Raw genomic sequence first — 14,391 nt, forward strand, 5'->3', positions numbered from 1 at the left:
TGCAACATCATTGTAAAATCAATTTAGGTGTCATATTACTTCTCCCAAATTTGTTAAATCACTGTAACCATGCCCTTTCCTTTCTATACTTATCCAGTCTTTACGATAGAACTTGTGGAACTTACCAACAAGAACCTTTTCGACAAGTGGAATTTGGCACTTCCCAACAGGTTTTTGATGCTATTTCAGTATTTTCAAGTAGTTATTCTAGGCTTCCAGATTTCAAAGCTAAAGCATCATAAACATTTCAAATTTGTACTCAAAAACTAATGCCGTAATATACGAAGAAGTTTATTTACAAACTGAAGAACATGACACATATCTGCAGATGAAACAAGTGACAAATATAATTACAAATTATTGAAAAATAAAGTTGAAAGAATACACTAGTGATTAGTGAATAACAAAACATACAATAACATGCTCACCGCAAATAATGTTGTGTAATCAGTATGACCAGAATTGAAATAGACTCACCGACGAGATCCTGACCTAACGACTAACGGTTCACATATTTGAATCCTTCCCCCCTTACGAAAATATAAAATAGAATTAAACCTATACTACCTCCGTCCCATAAAATTGTAAACGTTCACTATTTGCACGCATTTCGAGTTTTTTATAAAGTATAGTCTCATAATATATTTTTTATTTTTTTTTCTTTTGAATAAAAGTTTTACGTAGGGAAAAAAAATTTAAAAAAAATTATTGTGAAGTTGTATTTTAAATGAGTATTGAAAAACGTGCAAAAAAGTAATGTATAAAATTCAATGATATAGAGGGAGAGTAACTTTCACGGCGTAATTTGAAAAAAAAAAACTTTAATGACCTACGTTATAAAATAAATTTAGAATCTTGTACGACTATATAAAGGGAAGACATTTGAATGTAAAGATATAAAATAAAATATTCCCGCCATTAAACCAGTAGCACTGTAGCAGCTTCAGCAATGAGCAAGCTGATCCAAACCACCCACCCAGTTCTAAATTTCAGGCACCCATCTTTCGAATCATTCATTTGGAACACTCTAATACGAATCCAATCCAAACCCAATGCTTCTTCCTACACCAATGCCATTGCTTCCCCACTCTCTATCTACTTTCGAATGCGCTTTCACAACGTCTCCCCTGATCTCCACACCTTTCCATTCCTCCTCACCTCCTTCAATTCCCCTTTTCACCTATTCTCTGGCCAAAACATTCACTCCCAGATTCTCCGCTTCGGGTTTGGTTCCGACCCTTTTGTTCAAACTTGTTTGATTAACATGTACTCGTGTTGCGATAATTTGGCGTGTGCACACCAAGTATTTGATGAAATAGCTGAACCGGATTTACCGTCGTGGAACTCGATTGTGAATGCGAATGTGAAAGTGGGGTTGGTTGATGTGGCGCGGAGGTTGTTTGATAAAATTCCGGTTAAGAATGTTGTGTCTTGGAGTTGTATGCTTAATGGGTATGTTAAGTATGAGAAGTATAAGGAGTGTTTGGGGTTGTTTAGGGAAATGCAGAAGTTGGGTGGGGATTGTGTTAGGCCTAATGAATATACGATGTCGGTTCTGTTGTCTGCGTGTGGGAAATTGGGCGCTCTGGAACATGGGAATTGGGTGCATGCTTATATTGAGAGATGTGGGATGAAGATTGATGATGTGTTAGGTACTTGTTTGATCGATATGTATTCGAAATGTGGGAGGGTTGATAGGGCGAAATGGGTATTTGATAATTTGGGTTCTAAGAAGGATGTGATTACCTGGAGTGCAATGATCACTGGCTTTGCTATGCATGGCCACTCTACTGAATCTCTTGCCTATTTTTCAGAGATGGTATGTAGTGGGATTAGACCCAATGCTGTTACGTTCTTAGGTGTTTTTTGTGCATGCGTACATGCTGGATTAGTGAATGAAGGGGGGGCATACTTTGAGAGAATGACTAGGGAATTCGGTATTTTTCCTTCGATTAATCACTATGGATGTATGGTTGATCTTTATGGAAGAGCTGGTCTTATAGACAAAGCATGGGATGTTGTAAACTCAATGCCAATGGAGCCAGATGCTCTTATATGGGGTGCCCTTTTAAGTGGGTCTAGAATAGCTGGGGACATAAAGTCATGTGAGATTGCGGTCAAGAAATTAATTGAACTAGAACCTACAAACAGCGCAGCTTATGTACTCCTATCAAATGTGTATGCCAAGTTGGGTGACTGGAAGGATGTCCGAAATGTACGAGATCTTATGCAGACAAAAGGAGTCAAGAAAGTTCCTGGCTGCAGCTTGGTTGAGCTGGATGGTGTAATACATGAGTTTTTTGTTGGAGATGAGTCTCATCCAGACACTAGGGAAATATATATGATGCTTGAGGAGATAATGAGCAGATTAAAGTTAGAAGGATATGCTAGCAACACAGGGGAAGTATTACTCGATTTGGATGAAGAGGCCAAAGAGAAGGCACTTTGGCTTCACAGTGAAAAATTAGCACTTGCATTTGCAATATTACGAACAAGTGCAGGTACACCTATATGCATTGTGAAAAACCTAAGGATATGTAGAGATTGTCATGTTGCCATTAAGATGATATCTAATATATATGGTCGAGAGATTGTTGTAAGAGATTGTAATCGCTTTCACCATTTTACGAAAGGTATATGCTCTTGTGGTGATTACTGGTAAAATTTGAAGAAGGGAAAATATTGTATATTCTTTCTTCTCTTCTGTCACATAACTGCTGTATTCTTCCTTGTCCCCAAGTTATATCATAATACTGATAAAAGCTATGGTCCAATAATAACATTTTCTTGTATTCACTTTAGGCAATCTTAGCATATATATCTTATGTTTTCAAGTTACAAAGACAACTGGGTTAGACTTTAAATGTTTTTGTACCAAAATTTCAATATATATTACAATTTTATAATGAGTTTAATGCAATGACCTCATTAACTAATATGCATATATGTAGTTAATTATTAGTCATTGCTTGCTTCTATTGTATTTTTTCCCAAGTGCCAAATTGTAGGAGATTTAACCAGCGAGCTTTGTTAAATGCTTAGATGAAGAAACAATTTAGAAGGTTATACTTGGTTTACACGGATCTCATGAACTGTTTCCGGATAGGCTCCCTGGTTTAGTTTAACGTTTAGTCAAGAGATGGATGTATGTCAATCTTCTCTCATGTGCCGCCAGATACCCAAATGTTGTATTATATTATAATATTTTGACATTTTGGTTTACAGTATGTTGCAGGTGTTTAATGCTTGACTTAATTCCAACTTCTTGAAATGACCATAGTGCATAATTACACAGCTCAGGTTATGCATTCAGTTTCGAATATTTTTTGCGCATGAAATAAGAATTTCTACGTGTTCTTCGCCGGCGCAGCTACCCTTTTGTATAGGTTTAGAACGTTTTTGTATTTTTTTCTGTTGCTCATTGTTTTATTGGTTTGTCAGCATCACTGCTTGATTTTTTCGATCAAGGGAAAACATTATTATGCAAACGAAACTAGAAAATGTGAGATATACTGTTAAACCACAAATGAATACCCTCAGGACCGGATAATTTTATTCATTTATCGAGTTTAAAATTGCACTATCCCTATAATGCGGGGCTGGAAAATTATTAACGAGGTTATTCATAAATCGAATATTCATTTTTTGAGGTTCTACACTTCTACTGTAGGTGTAGAATAACACAATTGCTGGCATTAGCCTGCTGGGATAGGTGGACGGTCCAGGAAAAGCGTATGTTATAGCATACCATACCGCAAATTAATTTTTATGTAACATACGCTTGCACTGGACCAGCACCCCCCATATAATGGGAGTTAAGCTCCAGTATTATGGCTTAATACATAACTATATGAACTGATATATTTTGCAGAATAATTTATATTGATCAAATGATTAAGATTGCATTTTTTGTGAATATAATTGTGCTACTTTAGGAGTTAAGATCATTTTTTTATGTGATTCATTTCAAAGCTTAATTGATTTCTTAATTAAAACATTCAGTTGCCTAATCATTTATTCTGGTGGGAGATACCATTAGCTCCATAATACAAATTTTTATTAAATCTGTAGAGATGAACTGATGAAGTCCTAATGTTATCACCCTGTTGGAGGCTGCTTTAACAGTACTGCAGGTATTTTATTAGTAACTACTGTTACATGCTTATGCTCGACATGTCTAATCCTGCAGGTCTATTCATACTTTCTTTATTGTTCTAGCACAAAATTTCTGTATTTTCAGTATTAAACTTGTTGTTTCGAGATCTATAATTAACTTTTATGATGTTGAATACCTTAGAGAGAGCGGAAATGCCAGAGGAGTGGTTGCCTCCAGAGCCAGGTCTTGCCGATACTGTCCTCTTGATGAGCGGAACAGGTAATCTTTTTCTATGTCTTGAGTACTGTAGCGAGGTTTGTAGGACCATTACATTGTAGGAAATGTGCAGGGAGACAAAAACTAAATAGAATAAGTAGAATTATAATTGGATGATGGAGAATGACTCCTCCAAAATCATCTCCACATATATATATATCAAAGGTAGATGAAGGAAGCATAGTTAATTATAATGACTTGTAATTTAGTGTATTACACCCATACCGCTCCTCAATTTATGTCTATTCGCTCTTATAAAAGTATAACTTGCAGGTCATGTGTCTCAATGGAAGTACAAATTCTTGGATGCACTCATGATACCACATGTTATACTCTGTATGCCGAATATTTCTAAATATGTATTTACAATAACATGGAAATGAACCATTAAGTGCGTACCTAAATCAGTTATCTTCTTCAGTGTGTTTTGTTCTGGTAAGAACTTGTCCACTCTTATGTGGACGTGAAATATATATCGAATTTTTCCATCTATTTTATGCCAAAGAGATTGCCCACTTTTCAGTTGTTCTTATATTTGGTGTACAATAACTTTTGGGGCAGTGGGAGTACTATAAATACAGAAATTTTGCTCACGATCACTGTACTCAGGGTCTGTATCCCAGAAGTCAAGATGTGAAGAAATGTTGTAGATCTTTCTGGATACAAACTTCAATGCTAATCGGTAGAGTTGCAGACCACTGACTCTTAATACAATCTCGGAAAAATGATCCTCTGTAAGTCACTCTCTTAGTGCTGCCCAAATCTTTTCATTTGATTGTTGCATATTTTAATTATTACACACACACACAAACCAAATTAACTTACTGGGAACGAGACCTGGGGTTGCGGCGAAGGGTTTATCTTGCTGGCACCAATATGGAACTTAGCTTGAGGCTTTTCGTTGCTGACCAGAGCCTGTACTAGATGACCAGCTACATCTATCTACCTCAGAATTTTTGAGATCGAGTTTTTTCCTTTCTATGCAAGTTGAATTAATAAAACTTTGATCCACGTTTCCTGCTTGGTCAATTCCCTAAAATGCCTACATAAATGTAATTCTTGGACAATTAAAGCGTTGTTGTAGCAATGAGGAGCTGCCAGTGCATTAATTTTTTGACTGATTAAGGTACTTCTCTTGAGTCCCGTAGGGATTGATTGAATTTTGATTGAGAAATTTAATGCTTATTAGTTATTACTAAAGATTTGTTGCTAAATATATTATTATGCCGATCCACAGAAATGGGAAGACTTATATAGCCATTATATTACTTCACAATAATGAAAGAAAATTGACCTGCTTTAGATGTAGTTCATGACTATTGAACACTCCATCCTACATGTGATGCTATTATTAATTCAGAAAATGCTAATGCTACTGTGCAGCTCTAGGTGAATTATCTGTTTAAATACTATATCTTTTTCTCAAACTACAAATAACTAGTGAATAAACAAAAAATAACATTAGCCAGCCCTTCTCAAATAGTAGTCGTATATGTTGTTACTGGCCACTATTTCATGGACCAGATGGAAAACACTCAATCAGAAGATTCAAACTGCATTTACCTGCATTATGCAAGAATGTTCTGGCAGTAAGATTGCTTACATTGCCACAAAGCTCACTGATCTGTGTCCTAGCTTATATCCTTCACTAAATAAATTGTACTTTATTTTATCCGTACATGTCAAAACTCTGGCTGGTGCCATTATACCATTACTTGATCTGTCTACTGTAGGAATAAATGCTTGATCTGTATACATAGAGTTCACTGTACCGGCATGTGGAACTTTGGTCAAATCCAATGGCTAGCAAGATTGTTGTTGAACATCAACTAACAAAAGACTTGGCCTTAGAACTTGCAGGTTCAACCCAGCAACCTGATATATAACTATGGTCTGCATCTGCATCACATACAAACAACTTAATTGTTATGTGAATGCGACAACAGTTATAGAATTATTTTCTGGATTACTATAATTAGAAAAATATGCTTAAAAGTGTATTTTGTGCATTTGTATTATGTTTACAAGGAAACCAGGCTTTGAACTATTCTAGTTGTATTCAATATTTCAATCCATATGTTATGTAGTCATTTGTTGTGAGCTCGGAAGCACCGACACTGATACGGCGACACGGGACACGGGAATTCGTCAATTATCAAAGTGTCCTGGATACGGGACACGTCAAAAAAAAGTTATAAAAATATAAAAAATATTTTTATATGTGTTATATTTATATAGATGTATGTATATATTTGATTGTATAAATATAGGGTTATTAAATATGGAGAGGGTATGTTATAAAAGACAGAGATACACAAAATTAGGGTTAATATAAGATGGTTTGGGCTTTTAAAAAAGATTTTGGGCTTTTTAAAAATGATTTTGGGTTTTTTTATATGGGCCGAGTCGGTGGGCCGTGTCGGTCACGTGTCGAACCCGTATCGGTCGCGTGTCGAACCCGTGTCGGTCGCGTATCGGTTGCCTTTTTCTACATGGCGTGTCGGACACGTACTCAGCCGTGTCGGTGCCGTGTCGCTGTGTCGGCTGTGTCCGACACGCAAACGGCATCATTTTTGGAGTGTCGGTGCTTCCTAGGTTGTGAGACCAAATCCTGTCCAAATCAGCAATTTCATAGATAAGTAAAGAATGCTGAGGTAATGACAATTTTTTGGTTGCGCTAGGTCATTATTAGCTGAGAGTTTTTGACAATGCTGAGAGTTTCGTGATTTCATCCTGATAAAATAGTGAAAATAATTAGGGGCGAAACTTCTACTACAATTATTTTTTAGGTAAAGTGAGTGATCTGCACATCACATACTTCCTCTCTGTTTCAAACTGAACCATGTGCGTTCTTTTGCTTTTAAAATCGAAACTTCCCGAGAAAGCTTATTTTTGAAAGTTACAGATTTCATGAATTCAAAATTCAAAATTCAAATTAATCATTCAGGTAAGAGCTCTTTTATCACTTCTTCAATAATATAAGGTGTTCTTCTCTCTCCATTTTGCTCTATTTACCTTTCTCTCCGATACGTGTTTTATTATTTATATTTTGAATTATGTTCTTCTTTGCAGGTGAATTTAGCTAGGAGACAAACTTCTTTGAGGGAGAGAAGAAAGATAAAAAATATCAACCCACTATGAGGTTGAGTTTTAAGATCTGAAAATAGTGACTTTTTTTCTAATCATTTCTAAACATGTATTTAAAGACTGTTAAAGCTTTGATCTTATTGTTTGGGTTCATTTTTGATGAATTCATGTGTTTCTATAATCATATTTTTATGCATGTATTTTGATATATTTTGTTCTCAAGATTGTTACAGCTATGTTTGTATGTTTAAATTTAATGTTTTTGTTAAAATATAATTGCATACAAGTTGTTTGATGGGTTGTGCAGGAGAATAAAATCAACACAACTATTTATTAAGGTATTTTTCTTCTCATTTTATGTTCTACTTCATCTTTTAGATAGCTAAATTCAGCTATTCATATTTGTATGCAAAGCACAACTTATAATACTTTTGATTTTTACTGGAGACTAAAAAGTAATGCTTTAATTTTCATATACTGAAGCACGAGATTATTTTTTAAAATTAGGCTTCAATGATTATTAATTAACTTGTGCTTTCTCGATATTCTTTGTGCTACTGAAGTAATGCTTTAATTTTCATATACTGAAGCACGATATTATTTTTTAAATTTGACCTCTAATAATTCTTTTTCAAAATTCTGATAAATATGGTCTGGATAATTGTGATTAGTGTGGTACAATTACATGATTTGTACCATATTTTTTACATTCGTAAATAAACAAACAAATGAATTTCCCTTGTGAATGTAGTAACTGCCTGTGTATCTGACCAAATTAGCTTGGTTTATTAATACATTAATTAAAGAACAAGTTACTTCATTCTATATTTAGGTAGCAAACTCTTTGATTTTAAACACATTTTTTCTACCATTAATCTTTGATTATTTTTAAGTTTGTATGCGATTGACTTACCTGCAAGAGTACTTTTAGTTTTGGGAGGACATTCTCTATACTTGTAGGTACACATTCTCAAGCTGGGTAGTTGTATATGAATGTTTCTTACGAAGCCTTGCTGAATTGTAAATGTATAAGTTAACAACGAGTTCTATACAATGTCTTATGCAGCTTCATGTAGCAGTGGTTTACACATCAATGCGGGGTACTCTATTTAGCTTTCTTTTTTTGTTCATATAGATTCATATATATCATTTACCATAAATTTTCCAATAAATTTAGTTTGTGCTAATTGATATGTCAAATTCTGATTAGGACGCATGATGCACATCATTTACATAATTCATTCAAATCCATTTGCATTATCAAAGATCTATGACCTTATTACGCAGTTGATCGTACTGGATCCTCCAAGTTTGTGAATTTCATAGAGAAAGAGCCCATTGATCACCTTTTTGCGAACGGGTTTGATGACACTGCAACTCTTTTGCATTTTAAGAATTTATAGTTGAGCTTAATGAATTTTGTCTTTGATGTAAAACAGAATTTTCAGAATTGGTTGGACATTGATTTTGGGATAACTTAAGGTGTCAGTTTATTGCAATATTCTAATGCATTTTATGTATAAGCTGATGTGATTACCATTTCAGAAATTTGATCGAAGCAAAAACATGTGAGTGGTACGAAATATTATCTATTTTTATCTCCTAAGTGATAGGTAGAAATATAATGACTGTTACTCATATTCTTTATTCATTCTTGATTAAGTTCAGTTTACAATTGAATACTTCAATCAATGAATGTTTATAGTTATTATAAGATTTATGTGGGAACACAATTGATAATCTCTTATTTGATATTTTAAATCAGTTTTATTACAAATATTAGAGTACAATTACAGATTATCCAATAATTTATAATTCTCGAATGATTGTGTTTTTGATTGTGTTAATATACTTTTGTTGCTCATAACAATCAGGGTCTTTTGGCGCTGGGGTCACTGAAAAAATGCTTGAGTTTTAATTAGGGGACACATGCCAAGTCTGTTATAAGAGGAGTTGTGTAAAGCTACTGGTGTCCAACCATTTTTCTACTGATCATTGTTTCTTTTTCAGTTTTGGCTTATATATTTTAAATTTTGTTATTTTAATATGGCATATACAAGGAAGACCTCTTCAACTTTTGAATCTTAATATGACATAATTGTTATTTAAGAGTGCTGGAATAACTTTGTGTTCTTGCATTCACCAGTCCTACAAATGGTAAATTTATGTACTTAGATCCAGAAGATGAGTTGTTGCTTGATGATGATCCTGTGAATTATTTTTAGTTTCTTACTGATAAGAAGGCTAAATACCTTCCTTCCTTACATTTCAACCAAAAATCTGGCCATATTACATGTTTTTGACTCCTCTATTGCCTTACCTTCCTTCTTTTAATAATACAAGAACAACTTTTGATGTTTTTGGCCAGTTTTGGAACTTAGCAAGCCAAGATTTTCCTATCTGTATCCCCATTAATTATTTGAGAACCAAATTGCTATTTGTTATTTCAATAAATGCATTGCCATGCTAGAGACCAAATGGTACAAGGCTAGCCGTTAGCATCAATAACATTAGTTTTGTATATAAGTAGTCCAAGTGTGATATTTCCATGATTGCAAAAAATAGTAATGCATGTAAGCTAAACATTAGTCTTGCTTCTGTTGGGTCTTGAGTTGGTCTAATTGTTTCAATTATTCTCCTGCTAGGCTACCTGATGTTATGTTTAGCTTGATTTTAATTGTTTAAGTCAGTGTTTGAGTAAAATTACTATAGAAAATTTGATTTGCACTCTATTTTCAAACTAGATGTTTCATTTTAGCATTCTTAAAACCATTTTTTTGGTAATCTAATACATGTCCTTTATGATACAGGACATGTAGTATATTTGAGTATATTTGATTTGACAAATGTTAGGAGCATGATAATGGTGCAATAAAAACCAGGCCTCCTGATTGAACTTCGCGGCCAAAATGTAGTCTACAAGGATAGTGACCGGATAAATATTCTTATTTTGTAGGATCGGGATCTCTTGATAATCGGGCATTTTAGTTATTAAATATACTAGGTCCTCTATTCTGAATGTAAGACATAATATCCATATCTTAAAGAAGATATCTTATTAAAGGATTTTGGTAATGATTTAAATATATTTGTTAAAACTCTATGTCATGAACAAAAATTTGCAGGATGCTATAAGATTCGTGGGTTCTGTAAGACAAAGATTTGGGAAGACCGTTGGTTAGTTACCGGTGGTTCTGAAAAGAAGTTGCATGGACTGCTAGAGGAAAGTTTCATAAAGAGATTTTTAGGCAATTTTTGTTAAAATAAAGAATTGTAATGTGAAGAAAACTAATCAGTCTGTTATGTTTGCAAAGATTGTATTATCACTGTACATAATGTTTGTAACAGTATGGTCATGTGGGTGCAGCAGTACAAAATGATAAGTGTAATGTTATAATTTTCTGACGGCAGCGTAAGATGGATGTGTCTTCCCACATGGGTTTCAACTCTCATCCATTAACCGTTATGATGATTTTTTTTTTTGCAAAGATTGTGGAGCAACTTTGCAAGTGATATGCAACTCTTTTCAACTTATTATGCAATAAATATGTGATGTCATAGAATGGAAAGTCCAAGCGTAATGGGGTAAAATATTTGTGAATAGAAAATTATATGAATAGATAATTATATTTTTTTATGAATTTTTTAAAAACAAGTTCACTATATTCAATTTTTTTAATTACTAAAAGTATAAACTCACGAGTTTTTTGATCTTTTTAAAATAAGTTACTATATTCAACTTTTTAAATATTATATAAGAACTGGTGCCATCGAAAACGGATCCGAGGTGGCTCTTTGTTATATTTTAAATTTCTAACTATAACGACTACAAAATAATTATTCTTTCTACCACTGAAAATAATAAATTAACGAGTAATAGTTTTTATGAATATTTTAAAAATAAGTAAACTTCCTATGTTCAACTTTTTAAATATTATTTAAGAAGGAGGCGCCATCGAAATTGGGGCCAGGAGACTTTTTGTTATATTTTAAATTTCTAACTATAGAGGTTCATAAGATTTACACCAACGGCAACCTAAACTTTTTACACACAGAATTAAAATAAAATACTTTTTTACCACTAAAATTTAAATTTGCAAAAAATAAAAAAAATGACCCACTTAATGTTTGCTTAAGAAAAATTGCCCATGCTTAACATTTTTTATTAGAGTTCTTAACAAATGAAGCCGAGCTCAAATTTCTTGGAGAAGCTGATGATTTTATAAATATTATATTGTTCTAATATATTATTATTTGTTGTTTTGCTTTAATGTGTTAATTTAGTTACAAAAAACAATATTCCCCGCCCCTATGTTCATGCGTGACACTGGACATGTATATGATTTAGAAATGGAATTCAATAGTTGTAAATGATAATTATTTTCTTATAAAAAATCATTAAAAATGACTAGGTATTTAGCTCAATGATAACTATGCCTAAAAATATTTAAGTGTTAAAAAATAAATATAGGTATAGTTTTGACGAAAATAATTATTAACATGACTTTATAACAAAAAGTTAGAAAATTTTTAAAACACATTTCATTCAACTCTAGCAGTAAAATTCTCCATACCATCCTAACTCATTTAACTTTCATGTTTATTTAACATTAACATATTATATTTTTTATGATGCCAAACGTAGCGTGCTAATTGACTAGTTCTTATACCTGAGAGTTGTGTTCATTAGCGATGGATATTCTCGTGAAGTACGAAATTCATAATTGCTCTATCCGAAATGTTAATGAAGTCTTTTTAATTCCATGAACTTTGTACATAAGCATCAGTGTTCCATGGCTTATTGTTATTGACACATTGTACAACTTTATAGCGTACGGGAAGTCCTTGCAAATCCTGAATGCAGATAGACTTAAGTATTTGCATGCTTATATTTTTCTCTAGTGCTTTTACTTGTATTGTTGTTCTGGTTCAAAGGTGTCATTTGGAGCGGAGCTCTGAGGACCTACATTTTGAAAGGGGTTAATAGGGTAAAACATAATCGAACTGACCTAAAATTTGCAATTCGGTTACTGAATTCAAAAAACTTGTATTTACGTAATTCAAAAAATTAAAATTTGCATTTATGTCACTACCGTTAACATTATCAACATAATAAAAAACGAACTTGCAACTTACAAAATTGAACTCAACCCTAACTTCCATTTACATTACTAGATTAATAAAAACTTGTAAATAGGGTTACTGAGTAAAAAAAAAACTTGCAAATGGGAATTAAATAAAAATAAACTTGCAAAATTTCTCAAACTCTCTCCTCTCTCCACCTCTCTTCTCTCCCAATCTCTCTAACGCCATGTTTGAGAATTAGTTGTTAGTTGTAACTTTGAAGTAACTGTTTTAACTAGTTAATTGAGTAAGTTGTTTTGAATAGCCGATTCAATTTAGCTATTTTGAAGAAAGTATTTGGTGGATAGATATTTGAATTAGCTATTTGTACTTTAATTACACACATGTCAATCATCTAATTAAAAAAACTCCTCAAGGACCTTTTTCAAAATTAGCTTATTGAGACCAAAAAACCATTTCAATCAGATAACTATTGAACATCAATATTATCTTTTTCATTTGGTCAAACATCTAATTTAATATAATAAGCTAATTCTATCACAAAAAGTTAACTTCAAAATATGGCCTAAATATAACCGTGAATACTATAATATAATATTTAAAACACGATTTTCATTTTTATGATTTTCGATAAATACAAATTTGATTTCAATTGTTATTTTTAATATTAAAACTAAATTATTAATTTAATTGAGTAAATAAATGTATATAAATAAAAATATGTGTTATTTTATATTTTTTGATTTTGAATACCGAATTGCAAGCTGACCATCAGTTCAATAATTTAATTGCAATTTTTTAATAGTTCAGTTAGTTAATTGCAAGTTTATATTAGTTTACTTAGTCGAGTGTAAATTTTTTGAGTTCAGTAACCCAATTGCAAATTTTGGGTCAATTTGATTATGTTTTAGCCTATTAACCCATTTTGAAAGTGTATTATTTGTGTTTATTTCCTTTAGGTTATTTTGATTGTTGTTCCCTTGGAGCGTCTAGCATTATCTGCGCTTTGCATAATTTGTACACCTTTTTAATCAGCCAAGACACAAAAGATAATGGATATTAGTAATCCATAGACTTCAGATTTCAAAAGGAAAATGAATGTTTCTGGGAAGTCAAATTTCTAGGTGAGCCTTCCTGATTCAGGCAGGTGTTGATATTTACAATTTTGAGGGATCACAAATATTTAGAAAGATGGACAATCATATGATTATCTTAATTGGATGTGATACACGTTTTCTAAATGAGTATATACTATAAATAGAAACCGGATGCTTGAACGATAGAATTAAGACTTAAATTTCCATAATCTTTGGCTAATTCATATATTGCTAATGACTACTCCTTAATTTACCTATTTTCCAAATGACTATTCATAACCCACATTAAGTATAAAATCACTAGATCCATGAATATATCCACAAAATTTATCCATTGGGTAAATAAATTTACCCATGACCCATATTAAGTATAAAATCTATATATCTATGGATATATCCATATAAGTTTACCTATTTTTTTACCCATTAAAACACTAAATATGGAAAAATTTTGAATTTTAAAATTTAAACATCTTATCTAAGGAAAGATTTGCATGATTTTCTCACATCTGTTACAACACTAATTCAATGATAATTATTGGTTTCCTTATTCTCTCATTCTTTATTTACACATTCAATTATTTTTTTGTGAAATTCAAATTTCCTTAATTATCTCATATCCAATCAAATTACCCAATTAATATTATATGTGTGCTACTCAAGATCCACAATTTTATCCACGAATACGATAAAACTATCTATTCAAATATATCTACCCTCAAAAACCACTATTTCAAATTATATCAGACA

The 14,391-nt window shown here is 32.4% G+C and overlaps 1 protein-coding gene across 2 annotated transcripts; it reads left to right on the forward strand.

The window, feature by feature from the left end:
- The first annotated feature begins 882 nt into the window (after nt 1-882).
- Nucleotides 883-9,026, forward strand: LOC141683038 (pentatricopeptide repeat-containing protein At3g62890). 2 transcript variants are annotated; one of them, XR_012560078.1, is made up of 5 exons: nt 6,517-7,319; nt 7,445-7,514; nt 7,767-7,797; nt 8,526-8,559; nt 8,670-9,026. XR_012560078.1 is itself a non-coding variant. In XM_074487726.1 (1 exon), exon 1 carries the CDS (start codon nt 950-952, stop codon nt 2,660-2,662), a length of 1,713 nt encoding a protein of 570 aa, XP_074343827.1. In that variant the 5' UTR covers nt 883-949; the 3' UTR covers nt 2,663-3,542. The 2 variants fall into 2 exon arrangements, 1 of the variants encoding a protein (XP_074343827.1); XM_074487726.1 differs by lacking the exons at nt 6,517-7,319; nt 7,445-7,514; nt 7,767-7,797; nt 8,526-8,559; nt 8,670-9,026 and adding an exon at nt 883-3,542.
- The last annotated feature ends 5,365 nt before the right edge of the window (nt 9,027-14,391 follow it).

This window comes from Apium graveolens, chromosome 9 (assembly GCF_009905375.1).
Source record: "Apium graveolens cultivar Ventura chromosome 9, ASM990537v1, whole genome shotgun sequence".
Classification (NCBI taxonomy): Eukaryota; Viridiplantae; Streptophyta; class Magnoliopsida; order Apiales; family Apiaceae; genus Apium; species Apium graveolens.

Excerpts from the sequence above, each read along its gene's own strand:
- LOC141683038 (XM_074487726.1), top strand. The coding sequence starts at position 950 with ATGAGCAAGCTGATCCAAACCACCCACCCAGTTCTAAATTTCAGGCAC.